This window comes from Mustela nivalis (assembly GCF_964662115.1).
Source record: "Mustela nivalis genome assembly, chromosome: 6".
Lineage (NCBI taxonomy): Eukaryota > Metazoa > Chordata > Mammalia > Carnivora > Mustelidae > Mustela > Mustela nivalis.
In genome coordinates, this window is record NC_139025.1 from 72,543,075 (window position 1) to 72,566,439 (window position 23,365).

At 45.5% G+C, this 23,365-nt stretch overlaps 1 protein-coding gene across 2 annotated transcripts in view; it reads left to right on the forward strand.

Moving 5' to 3' along the window:
- SLC7A8 (solute carrier family 7 member 8) overlaps nt 1–23,365 on the forward strand; it is a 49,751-nt gene that overhangs the window by 20,819 nt on the left and 5,567 nt on the right. For both annotated transcript variants that reach the window (XM_082734651.1, XM_082734652.1), the window contains exons 5-9: nt 14,744–14,869; nt 16,585–16,738; nt 17,293–17,416; nt 18,885–18,988; nt 22,251–22,347. In XM_082734651.1, the coding sequence (XP_082590777.1) occupies nt 14,744–14,869; nt 16,585–16,738; nt 17,293–17,416; nt 18,885–18,988; nt 22,251–22,347 (605 nt within the window). The remainder of the gene's footprint in view (nt 1–14,743; nt 14,870–16,584; nt 16,739–17,292; nt 17,417–18,884; nt 18,989–22,250; nt 22,348–23,365) is intronic.

Below are 23,365 nucleotides of genomic sequence, written 5' to 3' on the forward strand. Positions count from 1 at the left end.
GCCCCCTACCCCTGCTCATGCCCTGTCTCTCTCACTCTCAGATAAATAAATAAAAATCTTTAAAAAAAAAGTTATCCGGTGAAATAAGAACCAAACGGTCAGGAAGGCTTTCCTTAAATGCTCTTACCTTTTTTTTTCCCCCAGGCTCCCTGTCCTCTTAGCTGGTGCCAGGCCAGCCGGCTGTGTGAAAATAGGCCTGGTGCTCTTTGGCAGGAGAGCCAAGTGTGGCCCAGTCCAGCTATATTTTTGAGAGAACCAGTGGAGATCTTGGGCTCTTCTGAGTGTATTTTAACCAGAGGCTCTGTTTTCTGCTGGATCATCTTGGCATGCCAAGGGCAAGCTGACCCACTATAGGATGAGAGTTTTTGAGGGAAAGGCCACCCTCTGTGGAGAGGTCACTGGTGTGTTCTGGAGAGAGCTAGAAGACAAGGTGGGGAGCCCAGCAGGGAGATCCATGTGGCAAAGCCCCTGCCTGGCACTGGCTGTGGGAGGGAGATCAGGTCAAGTGTGGTTCTATGGTGGGGCCAGAATACATTGGATGAAAAATGGTGGTGGGACAGCCAGATGGGGGTTGGAGAGGTGGAGAGAACCTGCGGAACTGGCTTGCCTGCAAGGAGCCTTGAGGGGAGGGAGAAGGAACTGCAGATTTGGATCTGCTTATGCAACTGCAGCTGCCACTTTGAGTTATTCTATTATGTAGGTCAAAGCTGATTATTCACTGCTGAGTCAGCAGAATATCCCTGGCCACCAGGCAGTAAAAAAAGAATGTATTTTACATTTTAATTAAATGGAAAGCCTTCTCCTTTCTCCAGAGCAAGCATATTAGTGGGAGGAAGGAATTAGGAAGGAGGGGAATAGGAAGTGTTGAAACTTGGTTTTGGTGCCTTCTTCTAGGATGTGCTTTGAGTGTTTCTCTTTTCCTTCTTTCCCTTTTTACTACTTTGTAAATAAATGACTATATTCTCTCGGGAAAAGATTCAAGGAATATATAAAGGGAGCCGACTGTGAGAGCTTCCCCTTATTATCACCCTTCTCCCATGCCCAGTAACCGTGCTAACTGTGGATAGGTATCCATCCAGTTCTAAATAAAATGCATGCCTCCATGTCTGGGCATATAGACATGTGTGTGTCTCAGCATATACATATGGATAGGTGATTTCTGCAGCTTACTGTTTGTCCTGAGTTTCTAGTTGTAAACAAAGTGGTCCCAATGGCACTGAAGGAGTATCAGGTGTTCTGGGGTCCCCCATTTGTGCTTCTTGCTCCCTTAGTCTGGGTTTTCTCTCAGGATCTGTCTCCCTGTCCTTGAGACTGGTCCACTTTCACTCAGGCAGCTCCTGGCCTCCCTCCTCTCTTTGGGGTCTAGGGTCATGTCCAGGATCTGAAGTAGAATTTTTTTCTTTTCATTCAAGTCTCCTCTTTCCCCTGAATGCCTGTACTAAAGAAACTCCTTCTCCTTTCTCTCCCTGAGGGGACAAGAGTGCCCTGCATGTATTTCACAAGTAAAAAAAAAAAAATGCTTCTTATCTTGTTTTCCAGCTTTCTACTTAGATACCTAAGGGGTTGGTTTTTTTAGGGTTTCAGATATCTCCTCCTCCTTTTTCTTCTTTTTGTCCTCCTTCTCCTTCTTTTTCTTTTCCCTTGAGCAGTTTAGAAGGGAAAGGACTTTACTGTTACATATAACTTTTAACCCTGAGTTGCTCTGCATTCCTCTGTGGAAAGTCCCCAGGTCCTTGATGCAGGATGCTATGATCGATAAACCTGTATGTTGTTTTGCAAGTCTCTTACAAATTAATCCCTTGACATCAGAGGGTTCTAGTTGTTCCTAACTTCTAAGTCCCTTAATCTCGGTTCATTTGCCTTTGAGGTTTCACATCCTCAAGGCCCAAATTTATTGTCATGCACTAAACTCTTTGCCTCAGATGCCTGAGCAGCAGTGCCTTCTTGCCGTCCTTAGCCACCAGAGTTCTTTGGGTGCCTCATAATCCTCGTCAGACAAACAGACCACCTACACTTGATTCCCATATATCCAAGTCATCTTCCTTCTCTGTACATCTTCTAGCTAGCCAACATTTAAAATCTAAATACAGTTGACCTTTGAACAACACAGCAGTTAGGGACACTGGCTCCCTGCATAATTGAAAATCCACATATAACTTTTGACTCCTCCCAAACTTTACTCTTAGCCTACTATTGACTGTAAGCCTTACCAATAACATAGACAGCTAATTAACACATATTTTATATGTTGTATGCATTATATATACCGTATTCTTACAATGAAGTATGCTAAAAATATTATTAAGAAAATCATAAGGAAAAAATATATTTATAGTACTGTACTAAAGAAAATTCACATGTAAATAGAGCTGGTCAGTTCAAACTGTTGTTCAGGGGTCAACTGCATATTGAAAAATCTCTTAATTTTTTACTGAGTGGTCAATTTGACTAAAACCCCATTTTTCATTTTTATGATTCATAAAGACTAAAGGTATTTTGTACCTTTAAGTGGCTTCCCAAAGAAAAAAGAAAGAAACTGCAAATCTATCAGTTAATCCCCAGATTGAGCTCCTGCTTTGAGTGGAGATAAGGCATTATTTATACAGAGTCTGGGAAGAGTTTAAAGGCTAATGAAGAGATTGGTGTGCAAACAAATAATTACAATACAATGTGATGACAAAAGTACATCACAGAGAAAGGTGCTTCAAAGTTGGGAGAGGAATACTAGGGAAGGCTCCCAGATTGAGCTAAATCTTCCAAGGTAAATAGGTAGCTCCCGATAGGCATGAGACAGAACAGCAGGGTAAAGGGATGGGCACAAGCAAGACCTGGCATCAAGAGAAAAATGACCTGTTGGAGAAAAGCAAGTACTTTTGTGTGGAAAGCCCAAGAGAGTGACAGGAGATGAGGTTCAACAGGCAAGCAGGAGCCAGTTCTGGAAGGATCCTATACATCATGCAGGAGAGAGGAGTCTTTATCCAAGACACGAGAACCACGGAAGGATTTTGAGCAGAGGAGTAACATGATTAGGTTTACATTTGAGTGGAGAAAGACTGTAACATTTGAAGCAGTGAGATGAGTTACCCAGCCAAGCATTTGTGCAGGCCGAAGAAGTCCTGGCTTGAAATAAAAATGAAGTTACAAGGTGACAAAAACAAGAAAGATTTCAGAGTAGAATCAACTGGACGTGGTGATTAATTGACTGCTAAAAGAGAGCAATCTAGTTTATCTAGTACAAATCAAAATGAAATATCTCAACTCTCCAGCATTTATGATGAGCAGTCATAATGTGTTCTGCATTTCTGCCTTCTACTGCCCCCGCAAAGCCCTGGGGAGCCCTTAGCAAGTATTTGGTTGGAAGTCTTCCTCAGGGTAGCCACCTCAGGTTACTGGTCCAAAGCCTGCTGTAGAGTGATACAACTCAGAAAGGGGTTGAGACTCTTGGGAAGCATTATGCAAATGAGAATCTCCACACCCTGTTCATTCAACAAACATTTACTAAGTGCCCATGATGCGCTAGATACTGTTTTGGGCACGAGATACAACCATGAACCAAAAAAAGCCCCTCATTTGTTTCATTTGCAGCTGCAGCAATGGGAAATTAAGACTTAATCAACATTTACTGAGTCTACTTGTGTGTCTTCTAGGTACCACACAGGATACAGAATCATTCAGTCATTTTCAAATCTGTGAGTGTCTGCTTCAGGAACTTTGTTAGCCATGAGAGATTAAAAGATTCCTGTACTAGGGAACCATCCATTGGATGATTCTGACAAGTTCACAGGAAATTTCAGTTCTACGTAGTAAATCCTCCAAGAGGACAACATCCAGGCCGAGCTAGATATAACAGAAATGGGGGGTGGGGAGTGTGGTTAAGGAAAATCTTGAAGAAAACTACATATAAGTTAAGGAAAGACCAGTTGGAGATAGCCAGGCAGTATCCAGCATGGAGAGGAAAGTGGAATGGGATGGGGCAGGGAGAATGTTATAGCTGGAAGGATTAACATGTGCCAAGGTCTGGGGACAAGAAAGAACCTGGCCCCTTGGGAGAACTCCAGGTAGTTCAGAATAGCCACAGCATAGACTAGGAGATAGGAGATACAGATAGAAGTGAAGATCCAGCCAGGAATCCATTTATGAGCAATGCTGGAGAGATTGGACTTTACCCTAAGAGCAATGGGAAGGATTGACATGATCATATTTACATTTTAGAAGACTCATGGCTACAAGGATAAAGGATGAATTGGAGAGGGGAATAAGACCAGAAGCAAGGAGACCAGGTACAATGTGTTTACAGAAATCCAAGTTAGGGATGACAATGATGTGAATCAGGGATGGAGCTGTGGGAATATACAGAAATAGGTGTATTTGGCCTTTACAAGGTAAAAATGGCAGGACCTGATGATTAGGGTGACTAGGGAGTCAAGGATGGCACATTCTTGTTGGAATGCAGATGAAATAAATCAAAGATAACACTGGATTTTTTTTTTTTTTAAGATTTTGTTTATTTATTTGACACACAGAGAGATCACAAGTAGGCATAGAGGCAGGCAGAGAGACGGTGGGGAAGCAGACTCCCCTTTGAGCAGAGAGCCTGAGGCGGGGCTCGATCCCAGGACCCTGAGATCATGACCTGAGCTGAAGGCAGAGGCTTAACTCACTGAGCCACGCAGGCGCTGCCAACTCTGGATCATATTTTAATGCCTTGTCATGGGTGTAGTTCTTATTCAGTTGAGTTGGCCTCCTGACTTTGCAACCATTCCCATTCACTTTTCAATACTCAAATTCTGATGCTGGAACTTGAGGAAGGCAGTCCATGTGCTTTTGGCCTCCATGCCCATAATGGCAGAGTGAACACCTGCTCTTCAGTGCCATTTCAACCCATCTTTGCCCTATATGGCCTTTGGAGTATTCCTCATGCCCAAAGCCCTAGGAGTGAAGGTATCTTTGTTATTCTCATCTTACATTTCCATAAGAATGACCCAGTCTTGAGCTCTAAGAAGAAGAAACTATCAGTAACTACTTTATAGTTTATATATCATAATAAGCAATTATAAGTATCATGGTGAATTCTAGAGTTTTACGGAGGTCTTCTTCCCTAGGGATCCACTGGTGATGGACACTGCTATCAATTAGTCTAAGTCAAGTTCTGTTCTCAGACCAGGCTCTTTGTTCCCGCCAGCTATCTGAGAAGTCAAGGTAGCTGACTGAAAAGCATTCTTTTCAGTTTCAGTATGCTTTAATTGCTGGTCCAAATCACCTCCTCTTTCCTGGCTTTTCATACTGTCTCTTCTGGTCTCCAGCTTTTAATCTCAGAGTGGCGTTTGCTGTTCAGAGGGTGTACATAGCCCAAGTTCTGGAAACCGGGGAATGAGGAGCTTGTTCCTGGGAATGTGTCCAGACCTAGTTGGGAGAATAATGAATGGGATTGAGGCCTCCTAAAATAGAGTTTTCCAGTAGTTCAGCTTCCACCAGGATGGAAATAACTTGCTAACTTTCTTGAACCAATAGAAGATAAAATTCTCCTCTCGCCTTTTGTTGTTGACTCTCAGGATTACTTTGTTTTTCCCAGAGAAGCCAGAGCCTGTAGTTTATGAAGTTCAGGCATTAATTGTGTCTGGTGAACTTGTAAGGGTTAATGTGACACTCCAAATTTATATCACATACCCAAGAATATAAAAGTCAAGACTGATGGGAGTGAGGCTTAGTGTCACAGGGAGCTTTGGAGGAAAGATGAGAGTTTAGCGAGTTTGGACACTACCTACCATTGGAATAGGGTTATAACCAAACCAGTCTTGGGAATTTTGCAGCCTGGGTCCCTGTTCATAAGCTTCAGTGACACTAACAGAGCCCACAAGTCTTCCAGTCCAAGAACCAACCAGACCTCCCACACCTTCTCTTCAAAGGCTGAGGATGATGGAAAGTCAGACTCGCCCTCCTGAGCTCTGTGCAGACCCTACAGAATACACCGCATTCCCCTTGCTGTGTGTTGGAGAGGCAACCACCCTGAGAACTGGGGCATGAGATAACAGGAATTTTTCAGGCCGGGACTGGAACGGTAATTAATAGGATTCAAAAGGGGCTTCCCCGAGGTGGCATGGTGCCTTAGGTCTGTCTCCCCTGCTTTCCAGCTGCCTTCCATTCCCCCCACCATCCCTAGCTCAGAGGCCATGTTTAGTTTCTGCTGAAGAGAGAAGTACTCAGCTCTTGGAAAATGCTGAGCTGGGAGTTTGGGTTTTCTTGGCTAAACTCAGTACCAGATGGTGATTCAGCAGAAACTCCAGGTCTAGCAACTGGCACCGAGGGGTCAGGGGAAGAAGGAAGGGGAAGAGAGAGCCGGGAAGGGGGTGGGGCAGCGTGGGTGGGAGCTTAGCTGGAAGAATGCTTCCAGATGAAAGGGGCTGGAGAAGTACAAATGTTACTGTGGCATGGTAGCAAGATCTGTTTCACAGCCTCGCTGTGGCCTTACAGCTGGGATCAAAGCTTAGTTTTTAGGGAAGGGCTCATTTCATTTATTCTGGTGTTATTGCTGTTGCTTTGTTTTGATGTTTTTGTCTTTCATCAGTCAAGTTATTTACATGTATCATAATACAACCTTTGTTTCAGTTAGTCAACAACTTGAGACTTTATAATGCAACTCCTCACCCCAAGTGAAAATGTCTCCTCCTGGGCACTGCGAAGGATTTTAAGAAGCTGGCTCTGTCTCCTCACTCATACCCAGTTTCCCTCCAGGTCTCTCTGAGGACTCAGAGAAGGAAAGATAGCTCAGGCTAGCCCTGTGGAGACCTGGAATCTTATCAAAGCCTCAGGTTGTGTGCGTTAGAACTCAAACAGGGTTCCGTGTTTTCTTTGCCTATCAGTGCCTTTTGGCAGCCAGCACTGGTAACCTCCTAGATCTGGAAACAGCTGAGGTTTGGCAGGCCAAGCCAAGGCAGCCTTTCCACAATTAGAAACACGTGCCCAGATCCTTACAAGAGCAGGATGGGGGGAGAGGCGGCCAGGGAGTCCTATCCAGCCTATCACAGAGCCCAGTTTTCGCCACACCCCCTCTTACAGGCCGGGTGCTCACGGGGTGCTCCAGCATGGGCACCATGAACACTAGAGGGCTGGTCTGAGGGGCGTCACTTTGCCCCTTTAGTTCCAGGTCTGGAGGGAGGGAGTCAGGGGGAGCTGGCAGATCATGGCGGAAGGTGGAAGGAGGAGAAGTGCGTGCCCCAGCAAAAGGTGAGACTAAGATCCCAGTGTTTCTGGCAGGCAAGCCCATAACCCAGGTGAAATTTACGGCTGTTTCAGAGGGCTGGGAGCTCCATCCCAGAAAGGTGCTTATTTTGATGTTCTGGAGAGGAACAGGGTGTTCTGATTTCTACAAAGTGGCGTCACAGCTTCCCTTTTCAACAGCTGTCTGCTTAGTGCATTACATCTTTCTTTTTTCCTGTCTTGGCCTTCTCTCTCTGTGCTATTCTCTGAGCTCTTTCTCCTCACTCGTAACGTCGTGTATTGTTTCTCCTCTTCCTTCCTCCCCACTGGCATTTCTCAGGCTCACTCTTTCCCTCCCTTCTTCACTACCTGTCTTTATGGACTTTGGCAAGTCTGGGCATTTTTTTGCCCCTTTCTACTGTCTGTTTTCTCCTCTCTGAAAAGACGGAGAGGCCTAGTTCTGAATATGCTAAAGGAAAACAAACCTTTCCAAGCTGCCTCTAGCCCACTCCTGAGAAAGATACAAGCAGCAAGACCAAGAAATCCTAAAGAAGTTCCCATAGTTCAAGAGAACATGTGATGGTGACATTGACAAGGGGCCAGAGAAGGGAATACAAAGCAGGGAGTCAAGTCTTCCAGTGAGAAATTATTTTCTAAAGCTCTGGGAACAATGGACACAACTCTCTTGGTCTCTCAGGAGTGGCCATTGTAGTCTTCCCCTTTTTGCTACATTGGCATCTTACTTCCCACTGTTCTGAAAGCAAACTGACTAGTTATCTTCAGGTTACTGACTCAGGGTGGCCCTTGAGCAATGAACATGGGTACCACTGACAGGAGCAGGGTGAGAGAGAATGTGGGACAGTGGGATAATATGTATATGTATATGTATATGATGAAAGAAAGGCTGACATAGTGGAAGAATAAGCAACTGGGAACGGGTGGGGGCAGGAGGACATTAACTGGGGTCTTACTCCATGTACATATGAGGTTCTCAGGCTCTCAGGTCATTCCTGGCTCTGCTCATGAGGCTAGAAATGTGCCTCTGAGTAGTAGGGCACAGGCCTCAAACATCTCTCTCCAGTGCTGAGAGCTGTCTACAAGAAAAGCCCCAACCTGGTCATTCTTCTGAGTACTGTTTTTTTTTTTTTAGATTTTATTTATTTACTTGAGAGAGAGACAGTGACTGAGTACTGTTCTTATAACAACCAGTCCAGCCTCCTATCTAAATGGCCACATCCGGGCTTTCACCCCATCACACCAGAACAGTGTGCTCCATGAAGCAGAAGCTGGCTTGACAAAAGGAATGAGATTAGTTTAGGGATGTATGCAGGAAGGTGTCCACTGGCCCTCTGATAAAGGCACAGAATGACCATTTGCCAGCCCAGCTCAGCAAGAGGCCAGAGTCCTATGTCCAGAAGCAAGGGAGCACCTGAAAACAGAGCCCTGGCTGTGCTGATTGCGGACACTTAAAACCAGCCCCACAATTCCTTCCCGAATCCATGCTTAAAATGTTCTAAATGAAAACTTGTTTACTTTGTGCTTGCAAGTCACTGATGTTCTGTTTAAAAATGGACTGGAGAGATTAATTTTAAATTGTTTCTGTTACCTATACTCTATAACATATTCATCTAAGGTAAAGATTCCCAAAACATGTAGTTCTTATTCTTCCTTTCTAAAATTTGTAGTGCTTTAACCTTGCCTTACCTCCTGGGGGTTTGGGTTGGGTTGACTCCACCTGGAAAAGTCCCAGAACTAGCTCTGTCAGGGTGCTTTTGGTGTTGTCGCCTGCAAGATAGCACACAGTGTGGCCACCCTACCTTTTGTCTTAAGAAAGACACTCAGTCTCAGGACTCTTGAGTTCATCTCTTGCTACTATAACAAATTACCATGAATTTAGTGACTACAAAATACACAGATTTACTGTCTTATAGTTCTGGAGGTCAGAAGTCCTAAACTCAAGGTGCCAGCAAAGCTGTGTTCTTTCTGGAGGCTCTGGGGACAGTTGTTGCCTTGCCTTTTCCAGCTTCTAGAGACCTCCTACATTCCTTGGCTCGTGGACCCTTCCATCTTCAAAGCCCATAGCATGGCTTCTTCAAATCTTTCTCCCTCTCTGACCTCTGCTTCCAACATCATGTCTCTTTTTTCTAACTCTGGCCCTCTGTCCAGGTCAGTGACAGGATTGCATTGTCATAAAAAATCTGACAAGGACTCCGCACCTTTCTGTCAGGCTTTCAGCTTTCCCACAGACAGGGAGTCCTGAGCCCACCTCTCCTATTCAGCAGCTGAGAGGCCCTGGGCCCTGAGCTCTGAGGAGCTCACAAGATTTCTGGGTTCTGAGTGCCCTACTCCTGCCTGCCTGTTTTTTGTATCTCTCCTGTCACCTTGACATTAAGGTGTCACCTTGTCACCTTTTCCAGCTTGGCAGATTAAGTAACCAACCCCTGACTTCAGCATTTTTTTGAAGTATCGTCTTGATAGTCTTTCCACCTTTTTTTTTTTTTTTTTTTTTTTTAAACCTAGCAAACAGAAAGGATACCAAAGAGAAAGGAGAAAATGCCCAAGAAATACAGATAAGCCCGAGATTCCATGGGGGCTTCTAGAGAAGCAGGAACCTCCACACAGCCGTATTACGATGGACAAGAACCAGAGTCTTATGCCTTATTTCTGTTATCCAGCTGGGTCAAAATTATAAAATTCAGGGCGCCTGGGTGGCTCAGTGGGTTAAGCCGCTGCCTTCGGCTCAGGTCATGATCTCAGGGTCCTGGGATCGAGGCCCGCATCGGGCTCTCTGCTCGGCAGGGAGCCTGCTTCCCTCCCTCTCTCTCTGCCTGCCTCTCTGTCTACTTGTGATCTCTCTGTCAAATAAATAAATAAAAATCTTAAAAAAAAAAAAAATTATAAAATTCACCTTTTGGTTAGGGTCTCCCCCTCCTATAGGACACAAGTCTGAGTCCCCTGGGCTGCGTTTGGGACTCCTCATGGATGCCCACTTGCTTCCGTGAAGAGCCTTGCTGTCGGCACACTGTTGTATTATCATCTTTTAGTTCACCCATCTTCCCCACCTTATGCTCTCAACTTCCTGAGGACAAGGACTTGTGTCTTATAACTCCCCCACCTACCAGGGCGCCCAGCACAGTAGGCCATTTGTAGATGGGTGGTTAGATGGATGGACAGACGGATGGATTGATGAAGGAAAACCCTTACATTTCAAGCTGCAGAGGCCACTGGTCCCCACCTACATGTGGCTTCCCTGAGGTCACTGTTTCTCAAGCATTCAAAATGTACCTTCTGGCTGAGAAGAGAGAGGAGCCATAGCCATTAACAATACAAAGGGGCTCTGGGTAGCAGACAGGCAGAGGTAGGATGCCTGAACAGGGCAGGGGCTTGGCAAGCACCTAACAGTATTGCCTTCACTCACTGACCTTTCCTCTCTCTTTGGAGGCTCAGGTTTCAGCCTGCTGTGAGGGAAGCTGTCCTGTGATAGCAGGAGACTGAAAGTGCCCTCTTTCCCCTCAGTCACATGCTGTGATCACCCAACAGCAGGGATAAGGGTCAGATGTGAGGGCCTGCAGTCATTGTTCTAAGGAGATTAGTGTCACAGGCAAAATGTCTCCCCACCCAATTCTCGGGATTTCTCTTTTTATGTTTGAAAGATCTCTGTAAAGGTAAAAGGTTAAATATTAGTCAAAGACTGGGTTCTTGTGAAATTGTGAAGATAAGGTCAGGTGGGACAGAAGATACCCACAGTGAGTTTATTTAACAAATTATCCCTTCCTTCAAACATCTCCCATCCCCCAGGAATATTCTGGAGTTGACTGAAGGAATCTTTCTGACTGCCTTGACAAAGTCCCTCTCCTAAGGAGATACATGATTTTGTGTTTTCTATCCCAGCCCACCAGGAGGTGGCCACATCCCCCCCCACCCCCCACTGGGGAAAGAATGTCTGTGACTTGTCCTGCTCATCCCTTGTTTTCCTCCAAGTACTTTGCCCTCTCTTCCCCACCGTGCCCTGTCCTCCCCTTGATAGAGGATAATTTTCTTCTCTGGAATCATAGTCTGGTTCCTTATTCTGTAATCCTTACCTATCCCTGAGCCTCATGGGTTTTATGTCCTAATCTTCTTTTCATAAATCAATCTCCTTTATCCTTAAGTCATTGCTTGTGTCTTCCTGAACTCCTGGGAGCTGAGGGCCCAGCCTTGTACCTAGCAGTCCTCAAGGCCCTGAGGAGAAACAGATCTCAGGCCCTGTTGCTTAGAATGATTTGGGTTGGATTGTCACCAGGCATGTGATCCTGAAATCCTTTTTGAATTGAGTAAGATAAACCAAATGTGTGTTTATCAGGATGTCTCGGTCCATCTGGAACATTCGAGTATTTACAAGATGTTCTCCCTGTTCAGGCGTTTAAAATCCTTCCTCTGACAACATGTTTTTGTTCTCCTTATATGACACCATCTTGGATAACAACTTCTCTGTGAGGAGTCAAGAGTTTCTACTCTTGAATTCAAGTTTCCTGTCGCTCTTTTGACTCTGTGCAACCAACTGGGACTCGTGTCTCCTTTTGATGAGATTCCTGGGGAGCAGGGGAGATTGTGTGCATTGTAAAATGTGTAGACTGAGATGAGATTGCAGGGCTAATGAACTGAGGCATTTTCTGTATCTAAGTATTAAATATTTGTTGAGCACATGCTATTTGCAGACATTAATGATGCCCAGGGATTGAAAACATGAAAAGTCATAGTTCCTGCTCTCCTGGTCTACATGGAGACAGAGAAAAAGAAACGGATCTTTATAATACAAAGAAGTAGATGCCAAAATTAAATATAAACAACGTGGTCTGAGAAAAAAGAGGAGGGACAAACTTTGTTTGTTTGTTTTGTTTGTAAAATGCAGCTGGTGTATCTTCCCTTGCAGCCACATTGTCAGGAATACATAAAATAATAAAGACACAGAACAGGTGACATTTGAGCTGGATCTTGAAAGATGAGAAGGAGTTTGCCAGGTAGAGCCGGTGTGGGGAGAAAGGTTACAGATAGATAATAATGCCAGGTCTTCACCCTGTTGACTTGGTCTCAGAATCAAGTAAGGTCAGAATATACTTGAAAAGTAAAAACACAGTTTAAAGATCAGGTATTGATATAATCTGAGCAACTGTTCAGGTGAAGTCAGAAGCTGGGGCAGCGCTTGAGAAGAAAGGCTGGTGCTTCTACATGTGTGACTTGTACCTTTGGAGGACTGGGTGGGTGGGGGGGGAGTCCTCGTCATTGTCTCAGGGGAAGGGGAAACAAGAGGATTTTATTTCTTCTCTTTGTTCTCAAGGACTTCCTAAGCACCAGGAAGATGAGAGTCCCATTCCTGTGGCACAGGCTCCCTGGGTTGCTGGGAGAGTGTGGCTGTAAAATAGAGTCCCTTCCTCCTAGGATTCAGCCTCTGAACTCTCCTCCATCCCTTGGAGTTTCCATGTTGTTGGGATCTCTGTGGGAGCCCTGTGACTCCTAGGATAGGAGGCAGAGTTAAAAGTCCCTATGCTACCAAAGAAGACAAAGTACTAGTAGCATATAAGCACATGAAAACATGCTCAACCTCACCAGTCATGAGGGAAATGCAAATTGAAATAACTGAGATGCCCCTACCCACCTCTCAGAAGAGCCAAGCTTTTGGAGCTGAGGATACCAAATGCTGAAAGGATTCAGAGCAACAGGACCTCGCCTACATTGCTGGTGGAGATGCTAACAATACAACCACTTTGTGGGGTTTTGTTGTTGTTGTTTTTAAGATTATTTATTTATTTATTTATTTGAGAGAGTGAGAGAGCACAAGCTGGGGAGAGCAGCAGAGGGAGAGGAAGAAGCAGGCTTCCCACTGAGCAATGTGGAGCTTGATCCCAGGACCCCAGGATCATGACCTGAGCCGAAAGTAGACACTTAACTGACTGAGCCACCCAGGCGCCCTGATATAACCCCTTTGGAAAGTAGTTTGGCTGTTTCTTATAAAGTTAAACATACATTTAGGGACGCCTGGCTGGCTCAGTCAGTAGAGCATGTGACTTTTCATTTTGGGCCTATGAGTTCAAGCCTGTAGAGATTACTTTTTTTTTTTTTTTTTTTTTTTTTAAGATTTTACTTATTTATTTGTCAGAGAGAAAGAGAGAACAAGCAGGGGGAGCAGCAGGCAGAGGGAGAAGTAGGCTCCCCGCCAAGCAAGGAGCTCAGTGTGGGACTTGATTGCAGGAGCCTGGGATCATGACTTGAACAAAAGGCAAATGCTCAACTCACTGAGCCACCCAGGCGTCCCTAGAGATTACTTTTAAAAATAACAATTAAAAAAAAAAAAAAGTTTTTCATTTACCTTATGACTCAGAATCTCACTCCTGGATATTTACTCAAGAGAAAGGAAAACTCTTCTCAAAGATATCTACAATCCATTTAAATACTTCTATGCAGCTGTTTATAGCAGCTTTATTCATAATAGCCCCAAACTGGGAGCAGCCCTGATGTCCATTAGCCAGTAAGTAGAAACCAATACATAAAATGGAGTACTACGTTGGGGCACCTGGGTGGCTTAGTCGTTAAGCGGCTGCCTTCAGCTCAGGTCATGATCCCAGGGTCCTGGATTCGATCCCCGCATCGGGCTCCCTGCTCGGCAGGAAGCCAGCTTCTCCTTCTCCCATTCCCTCTGCTAGTGTTTCCTCTCTTGCTATGTTTCTATCAAATAAATAAAATCTTAAAAAAAAAAAAAATGGAGTACTACATGACAATAAAAGGACCAGACTATTGATATACACAGCAACATGAGTGGATCTCAAGAGTATCATGTAAAGTGAAAGAAGCCAAACAAAAGGCTACATATTGTACAATTCTGTTCATGTGACATTTTGGAAAAGGCAAAACTATAGGGATAGAAACCAAATTAGTGATTGCCAGAGGTAGGGGAAGGGAACTGACTTCAAAGGAGCTTAACATGCCAGAAAGAGAACTTTTGGGAGTGTTGGAAATGTTCCATATAAAGAGTATGGAAGTGATTAACTAACTGAATACATTTGTCAGATCTCATCAAACTGTACACTTAGAAAAATGAATTTTATTCTATGTAAGTTATACCACAGGTTAAAAAAAAAAAAAAAAAAAAAGATTCCCCCTAACCCTCTGTTGCCCCAAAATCAGGCTGAGGAAGATGACATTCAGGACCCACCAGCTGCTCAGGGCTCCCCTTGAACACACAATGGCCTGGAAACAAAGCCCATACTTGCAGTCTGGTGAGATGCTGATTTCCCTCAAAGCCTGTGCCTTCACTTCCATGCCTACTTCTGGCTTCGAGCCCTAGGCAGGGCACGCTCTGACCAAGCTCTAATTTGTGGCATGTAATCTCCATTTGTAACCCATTAACCTAGCCAAAGTTTCTGGAGACTGGGGCTGGGTCTGAGGGAAATTTAGCTCGCCTGTTATAGTCCCATCGTCAGAAGCAGGGAACCATTTCTACTTCTGTCCAGAGGGCCTCCTACAGCCTCATTATAGCCCTGAGGGTATGTTTGGGGGTCTGTCATTTCAGTGCTCCTCACATGGGTCAACTGTGCCAGCGTGCGGTGGGCCACCCGGGTTCAAGACATTTTCACAGCTGGGAAACTCCTGGCCCTGGCCCTGATCATCATCATGGGAGTTGTCCAGATCTGCAAAGGTGAGTAGCACCCAAAAAACAGGACCCCAACCAACTTGCCGCCTTTTTCATGTGCACACCCCCTCACATTGTCTTTAGACACGTGCACCCTGAGATTTTCCAATTCTGACCTTGAATGACTTCTCTTCTTCACTTGCTTCACAAAGGGGAAGAGAAACCATTTTCCGGGGATGGTTGGAAGTTGAGCCTTCCCCACCTGGTTTGCAGAGTTCAGGTCTCCCATGCTGACCTCCTGGCTCTGGCCCAGCTAGGTGAAGCCCCCAGACCTCTGGACCCTTGTTCCCCTCTTGTCCCATCTCCAGAGAAGCTCCCTGCATCTTACATTGTATGTTGCCCGTATCTTAAAATGGAGAACAGAGGAGATTTTTACACATTTCAAAATTACTCATAATCTCTACAAGAGAGAGCTCGACATTCCTGGGGCCCCTGCCAACATTCCCCACTGGATTTGGTCCCTTCCAAGTCCAAGTCTGTATTTGGTTTCCACAGGAACCATGGCACCACTAGGCTCTGCCCAGTGTCACTGCCTCCTGGAGAAAGTCAGATGACAAACAGAGAGACCTCCCACCCACCTACAAGCTTTGAAGGCCATGTGGGCTGCCTGGATATTTACTCTAGGGAACATAATTAAGGTTCTGCTGTTATTTTAACCAGTTGTGTTAAGTTCTTTAGCAGGTAATATTGTGTAGGCTTAAAGAAATCCCTTTAAGAAATCCCCTGTCTGGTAGGGGAGATACCATGATCATGAAGGGGGTATTACAAGGGCAAGGTTTATCCATGGCACTATGGATATGCTGACCCCTGCAGTTTCCCCAAACATGAGAAATGGGACTACATAATATGTGGTCGTGAGGACTGGGTTCATGCTTTCCGCCTAAAAAACAAAAGAAAGAAAGAACCCACTGTGCTATCTTTTCAGAGATAAAAGTCTCTTCTATTCTGGCCCTGATGCTTTCTCCTGATCATTCTAATTTCCTTATTTTCTGTCCAAACGATGGATTGCAGATGAATAAGTAAAATAAGGGCATTTACTCTGTGTTTCGTTACAACATCATCAGCAAACTTTCTTGAGGGCCCATGTGCATGTAGGACACTGTGCTGAAGGTTGGGAAGGCAGTGGAAAAGCTCTTTGCTGAAGGACCCTGTCCTCAGGGAATCTATACCATGAAGAGAGAGAGAGATGCCTTAGAAAGACAAGAGGTTATTGATAAAGAAAGCAGAATGCGCATGAACTTCTATGGTGTTAGAGGAGCTTCTGTTTGAGGGTTTGTTGTTCTCTATGCTTTCTTTGTGAAAATGTATAAATTTAGATCTATAGGAAGGTGGTCAAGAGACTGCCAATGGCCCTAATCCTGCATCTCCAAATCCCAGGTCCCTCCCACCCCCACCCCCTGCCCACCACCCCTGATTTACTCTACTCTGCCCTAACCCGCCTTTCCTTCCAAGCAAATTTGCCTTTGAAAAGAACATTGAGATCTGTGCTTTGAACCTGAGCCTGCATTTGGACTCCTGGTTCCTAGGTTCTGTGAAAGTCCTAATCTTATTTCCATTCTCCTTTTGGTCCTGCTTCTCCAATGTGTGGAGTTCACTGGAAACAAGACAAGAGCTGGATTTTCACTGCAGGAGGAGCTGAGACAGGACTAGGCAGGCTAGAGACCTCCAGGCCTCTAGCTCCTTTCTCTGAGCAGCCCCCTCCCTGCCCCTTGCATCCACAGGAGAGTATTTCTGGCTGGAACCAAAGAACGCATTTGAGAATTTCCAAGAACCCGACATCGGCCTCATCGCACTGGCTTTCCTTCAGGGCTCCTTTGCTTACGGAGGCTGGAACTTTCTTAATTACGTGACTGAGGAACTTGTTGATCCCTACAAGTGAGTTAAAATAGCCCAGTTCTTCCCAAATCCCTTGAAAGGCCACAGCACCTGCTACTAGGAAGAGAGAGTCAGGTGTCCATTGGCCACTTCTCCACCTCTGCCCCTGTTCTGACTGTGACCTGCTCTATCCTGAAGAAACAATTATTTCTCAGGAACTTAAACCATTTGTCATCTGCCCTGCCAGGAGGAGAAAAATGATCCCGTGACTGTCCCAGAGCAGATTAAAAGCTGAAACAGTGCTGAGATAGCACCATTGCCTTAGAGGATGAAATGTCAGGAGGATCTTTGTGTCTTGAGGCAGGGGAGAAGGGTGTGTCATGGAGATCCCAGTCAGAAAGAGATCAACCGGTATGAAGCATATTCCCAGCCTACCCTGTTTCATTTTCTCTAAATTGCCCTGCCCATTTTGAGAAAGAATACATCCCCCCAGGGAGAGGGAGTGTCACACAAGGTTGCCAGGTCAATTTGGAGCAGAAAGACCAGGCACCTCCCAAACCCCGTGATGAGGCAGGTGCCAGGCCTTTACCCTCTCACCTCCTCTCCTTCTACAGGAACCTTCCCAGAGCCATCTTCATCTCCATCCCACTGGTCACATTTGTGTATGTCTTTGCCAATGTCGCTTATGTCACTGCAATGTCCCCCCAGGAGCTGCTGGCATCAAACGCAGTCGCTGTGGTAAGAAATCAAACTCACCGTTCCTCAAACCAGGAATGTTGACATAGACTTGCCTGATTGGCCCTACTCACTTTTCCCTGATCCATGAATTTGTGGAATTGGAAGTCATCCCAAGTTCTCAGGGCAGAAACCATATCTTCAAGTGCCCAGGTGGAAACTGATGGCCATGTTGTACCTAGAACAGTGACAACAGCAGAACCAGCTTGTTGCCACACACTCTATGGCCCACAAAGCTACCTTACTTACTATATGACCCTTTACAAAAAAATTTGCCAGTTCCTGATCTGGGGCACTTTAAACTCTAAATGTGATGATTGTGTAATGGAGGCAGTCTCCTCCTAGAAAGATATAATCTTGCACAAGACAATGCCATTCCTCTCTGCCTTTGTTTCTTCCTCTGGAATTCATGCAGCCTGACTCCTTTCCTCATCAGGGAAAAGTGTGTGCCAATAAACAGGTAGTAGGAATGGTCTGTGCTCTTTGGGGAAAGAGATCATGCGGATCCAAAGCACTGGGGTCTTTGATACTCAGGAGAAACCTGGGAGCCATGCAGCCCCCTGACCTGGCTTCACCTGAGCCCTGACGCCACCCTACCAAACTGTCATCACATTTTTCCTCTCAGAAGACTAAAGAAAGAGGCTCTTCAGTGTCCTGGGGCATGACCACGGGCCTAACCCAGCAGCACATCTATTCTAAACAACACCTCCCCCATAATGTGTGAGAAATTGAGTGTGCACTTGGCTCAGAAAATATAGAAAAGCCTAGTCCCTTGACATTTTACATTCCTTCAGTATAGGGAGACTAGTCTGTAGCTTTACCACCTTTTCTTTCTCAGCCTACATAGTGGCTTGTTCTTACCATTTTCCCCCTCCTACTCTAATTCTATAAATTTAGAAATTCTCACCCTGTGAATTAGGAACCATTTCTATTTTACAGATGGGAAAACTGAGGCTCAAAAATTAAGGATCTTGCTCAAGGTCTCACAGCTCCAAACTGTTGGGCTAAGATTTGAACCCCAACCTGCCTGACTCATGAGTGTGTAATGTAACTGAGGCTTGGACTCCCAGAGCTGGTTTCTGGTCCTGGCCCTCCACTTTCTGGGTTTGTGATCTTAGGCAGACTACCTAATTGTTTTGTGCCTTAGTTTTCTCATCCATAAAACAAGGAGAACAGATGTTAGCGCATCATCATCATCGTTGTTGTTATTATTATTATTATTACCACCATGCACTGTCTCCTTCAGTTAATAGCCCAAAACACTTGTTAAATCTCCACTGTGTGTGATTACCATGGGAAAGGAAGTGGCGGTGCGGTGCAGGAAGGGCTGGGGAAACAACTCTCCCTACAAGGACCCTGGTAGGAGAGACTCAGCAAGCGTAAAGATGGGAGGGAGCATTCCCAGCAGTGATGTACAAGTGGTGAGTTGTAACCTCGCCTCTTCTGCTCATTCCCTTGTTTTCTCTCCCAGACATTCGGAGAGAAGCTCCTAGGGGTCATGGCCTGGATTATGCCCATTTCTGTTGCCCTGTCCACATTTGGAGGAGTCAATGGGTCTCTCTTCACCTCTTCCCGGTAGGTGTCGTCCCAATCCTTCCTGGGCCAGGGCCCATTCTGCTGCGCATACTGCTCTGTGTATATGTGGGGGGCTTGTCTCTGTCAGCAGGGGTCTGTGTGGGCACCTGGGTGGTGACCTCGTAGGGGGTGATTGCTCACGAAGGGGCATTTGTATGTCAGCTTGGACGCAAAGGGGTGTGTGCTGCTCATGTGGTTACCTGCGATGTGTGTGGCTTCACATGTAGTGGCGAGAAGCCCTGTCCCACCTCATTTCAGCAGGAGCAGAGGGCTGAGGAGGTCCCAGGCTGCCTGACGCAGTCCTAGGTCTGGGCACCGTGACTAGCAGCAGGACAGTATCTCAGCAGCAACCGCAGAGCCCCTTTGCTACTTGCCTGGAAACAGGCTATGCTGCCTTGAAAGGAACCCCACTCTATCAGGGACCAGGAGGGACACAGGCTTGTGGGCTGGGGGCTCTGGACCAGCCTACAGGTGGGATGGATCCTTCTCCCTGCTCAACAGACAAGTGGCTGTGGGCGGCCTTGTCATGGCTGCTCGGAAGACTTAGGCAGAGCGTGTAAAGTGAGAGAAGTGGGGAAAAGCTGAAGGAAAGCATTTGTCCAAAGCTAGGCCCCCAACTCCCAAACTCTCAGGGAAGCCAGAAGCTCAAGTCAGTCCAGAAATCCCTAACATTTGCCTCTACATCCCCAGGAATCTGCCCCTCCTCAGGGTCTCTTCTCCCTATCTCCAGAATGGACCGTTGTGGCTAGCAGACACTGGACTGTTTCCTATCAGTGTTGTTCAAGGGGACTTTCCCCATTTCTTAGAAAGTTACCCTGCCCCCAGGCCATAGTCCTACTTGAAAGATACAGCAAGAACAGGCAGTCCCTGAGTTCAGCTGCTTCCAAAGCCACCCATTACCTCAGGGAGGAGTTCTCATGAAATGTCAAGGGAGTGCCATGTTTTCAGGACCCAGGGCAGGAAAGAGGGAGTGTGGGTGTCCTCTGTGGCCTGGGACCCTATGAGACTGAGACTCACCCATAGCAACCTCGTGTGCGTGTTACACAGGAGCTGTGGCCACCTGGAGTCCCCAACTGAGGGCGAGCAGTGGAAGAGCAGTGACCCATGAGGCTCTCTGGGATCTATTGGAAGAGAGTGACTGGCTACAGTCGCTTTAGAGTGGGGTTTGTCCCTCGGGCAGGCCAAGTGATGGTCTGCATGCATGTGATACAGCTGTGTGTGCATGTAGGACACGGCGGCCCTGGCGTGCGAGGCCTCTGATTCAGAGGCACAGCTCACCCACCAGGCCTCCTCTGCTCATCTTTCCAGTTCCTTCCTTCCTTCCTCCTCCTTCCCTCCCTCTCTCCTTCTTTCCCTTACTCTTTTGTGTTTGGTATATGGAGAGGTTGACCCTTCCTGAGAAATAGGAGTGTGTGTGGGCGTGTGTCATGCTTAATGTCATTGTCTCCTCTGTTGTCAGCTAGCTGGGCAAGGATTGTCTCTTGTGAACTTGACACTGGCAAATGCTGTTGGACCTGGACAGTTACACTGGTCCTGGCTGCATGTGGAGGAGGGACATGAATGTGGGGCCCTGGCTACGTGCATGATGAGGCTCCCTGAGCACCCGGAGCTCATTTAGGTGCATGAGGCTGCACCATAGAGGGGCAATGCTGCGTGGCTGCATGAAACCAGTGACAGTAGCCTCGGTAGTTGGTGATGGCAACTGATGGTGATGCACATGGGTACTTGGGGCCATAATGGACTCCCACCCTTCTGCCAAACTGCTGCTATTAGTTCCTCTCCCCCTCACACACAAATTCCAAAGTAAGTGACAGGTTTTTGTTTTTTTTTTTTTCAGAACACCCAGCGTGCTGATTCTGTGCCTTCCTATGCCCTTTACACCAACTCCTTCCTCCTACCCCTTAGGTGCTTAATTCATACTAATATGTAAACAACTTCCAACGGCTTATAATATTCTTTTCTCTGAGAAAAGGAAAGGGGAAGAAGAAGTCCCTTTTATGTTAAAATTTCTCTTTTTAAAAATACATATTTTTAGCCATGATATTATACTATAGTTTGGCAGTATGTTACCAGTAGAAATAGATTGGATACCTAGGATCTCTCTGTATTATTTCTTCCAGTTGCAATGTGAGCCTACAATTATCTCAAAAAAAAGGATCTAATTTTTAAAAAGGATTAAAAAATCATTTTTATTCCAATTTAAAATTTCTCATCTATTTTAGAAATTAACTTTTTAAATAAAGTCTATGGAAGAAAATTAAAATTACTCATAATTCCATCCCCCTGAGATAATCAGTTGGTATGTTTTTACATGACCATAATTTCTAAATTAATTAGAATCATACTGTATGGAATCATATAGTGTTCTGTCTTGCTCTTTCCATTTAACATTGTATTTGAGTATGTTCTCATGTAATGAATTTTTTTCAAAACATTAAGACTGTAAAATATCCCATCTTATAGATATGCTATAATTTATGTTATCAGTCTTTTACTTTGGGGGCATTTAGGATATTTCCTATCTTTCTTATCATCAGAATATCTTTTATATATATCTTTCACTAACTCACTATTCATTTCCTTAGGATGGCTTCTTTGGGAATAGAAAAAGTAGCTTAAGGTTATAAATTTTTAGATATGATATAATATAATACATACAATACAATAAAATACACAGATTGTCCAGATTAATGAATTTTGAGAGTTGTATACAGTGATGTAAGCACCACTCAAAACAAGATATAGAACATTCTCACATATCCACCAAGTTATTCCGTGTCCCTTTCTGGTCCACCATCCATTCTCCATCCCCACAGTAGCAACTACCTCCTGACTAGAATATCAGTGTTTTTAAGGCTTCCCATGGACATACAGTTCAGTCCCCATGTTTCAGAGAACCTGTATTCCTTGAGGATGGGGGAGGCCCATTTTTAAAGGGATTAGGACGTTGTGAGACCCACAAAGTGAAGTCATAATCATCAGTAACCCCAAGCCACTCAGACCATACTTCGGGTCTCCATGCACCCAGAATCCATCTGTTATCCACTGGCTGCCTCTGGTCTGCCTGCACCTGCACTTGTGAATGTGGGTCCTGTGATAAGTGGGCTGGAGTGTGCATGGGAGGGCAGGTACGTGGTTGGGTGGGGGAGATGCTCCTGTGTGAGCAGAAGGTGGGCATGAATGAGGAAGACTGGGCTGGGGAGGGAACTTCCTTGGGTAGTCTATAGGTCACCCCAGGCTGACCTGTTTTTCTCTTTACCAGGCTGTTCTTTGCTGGAGCCAGGGAGGGCCACCTTCCCAGCGTACTGGCCATGATCCACGTGAAGCGCTGTACCCCAATCCCGGCCTTGCTATTCACAGTAAGGGCGCCTCCTTCTGCCAGCCCTACACACACCCTCCCTCTTTGTACTTGCTCTGAGCTGAAGTTCGCACTTCCCACACACAGCCCTGTCACCTTCCTGGTTTGCTCCCAGGTTTCATCGGGTCTTAGATAATCTGGTAATTGATATACATGGGTTTTGTGAATATCAAGAGAAATAACAAGGAAAGACCCTGTGTCCTGAAACACCTTCAGGCTCTCACCCTGGCTCATTGCTGTTCTCCCATCCTTTTGGGTCAGATTGAAGTGACTATGTCACAACTCTACAGTCTCATAAAGAAACCTCCTTTCTTGGCTCTCCCCTGCACTTGTTGCCCCCAGGATTGCAGCTTTGGGCCCCCATTCCTGGCCAATCACATACACGTCCACCACTCCCCATCAATCTTCTTGCCCCAAGGAGGCTCTGCCTGTCTCTCAGGAAATATCACTGAAACAAATTCAGTGTTACAGGTACACCAAATAAGACAAACTATAAGGAAAGGAAGACTAGCAACTGAAAATGGAGAAAAGAAAACTTGGGGTAGGGAAGAAATGAGGGTAGAATGGCCTAGTGTAGAATCATTTAGAGGGGTAAAAAGAAAGAGCAAAGACTTGTCCCCACTGAGTCTTTTAAGTTACTATTTTTTCTTTCTGGATCCTGAATAAAATATTGAAAATGACTTTGGTCCATCAGAGAAGCAGTTAGATCAGGATAATTGAGAGCTCTCAGGAGTCAAGTGCCTTCATTGTACACCATGAGGGGGAGTTTCAGAATGTTCAGATACAGGATGAAGGCCATCATGATTGGTTAGCTGTGAAAGGTGCCCGGAGACCCCTGGTACTCCCAGTGAGACACAGACTTATTTCCAGTTTGAGCTATTGGTACAGTACTGTGCTGCAAGGCAAATACAGTCAGAATCTGGCTTATTCATCCATTAAAATCTTCTAGGTTATTTTCACTGTCAGATCTTACATGAGAACTGAACCTCCTTTTTTTTTAGTTTAAGATTTTATTTATT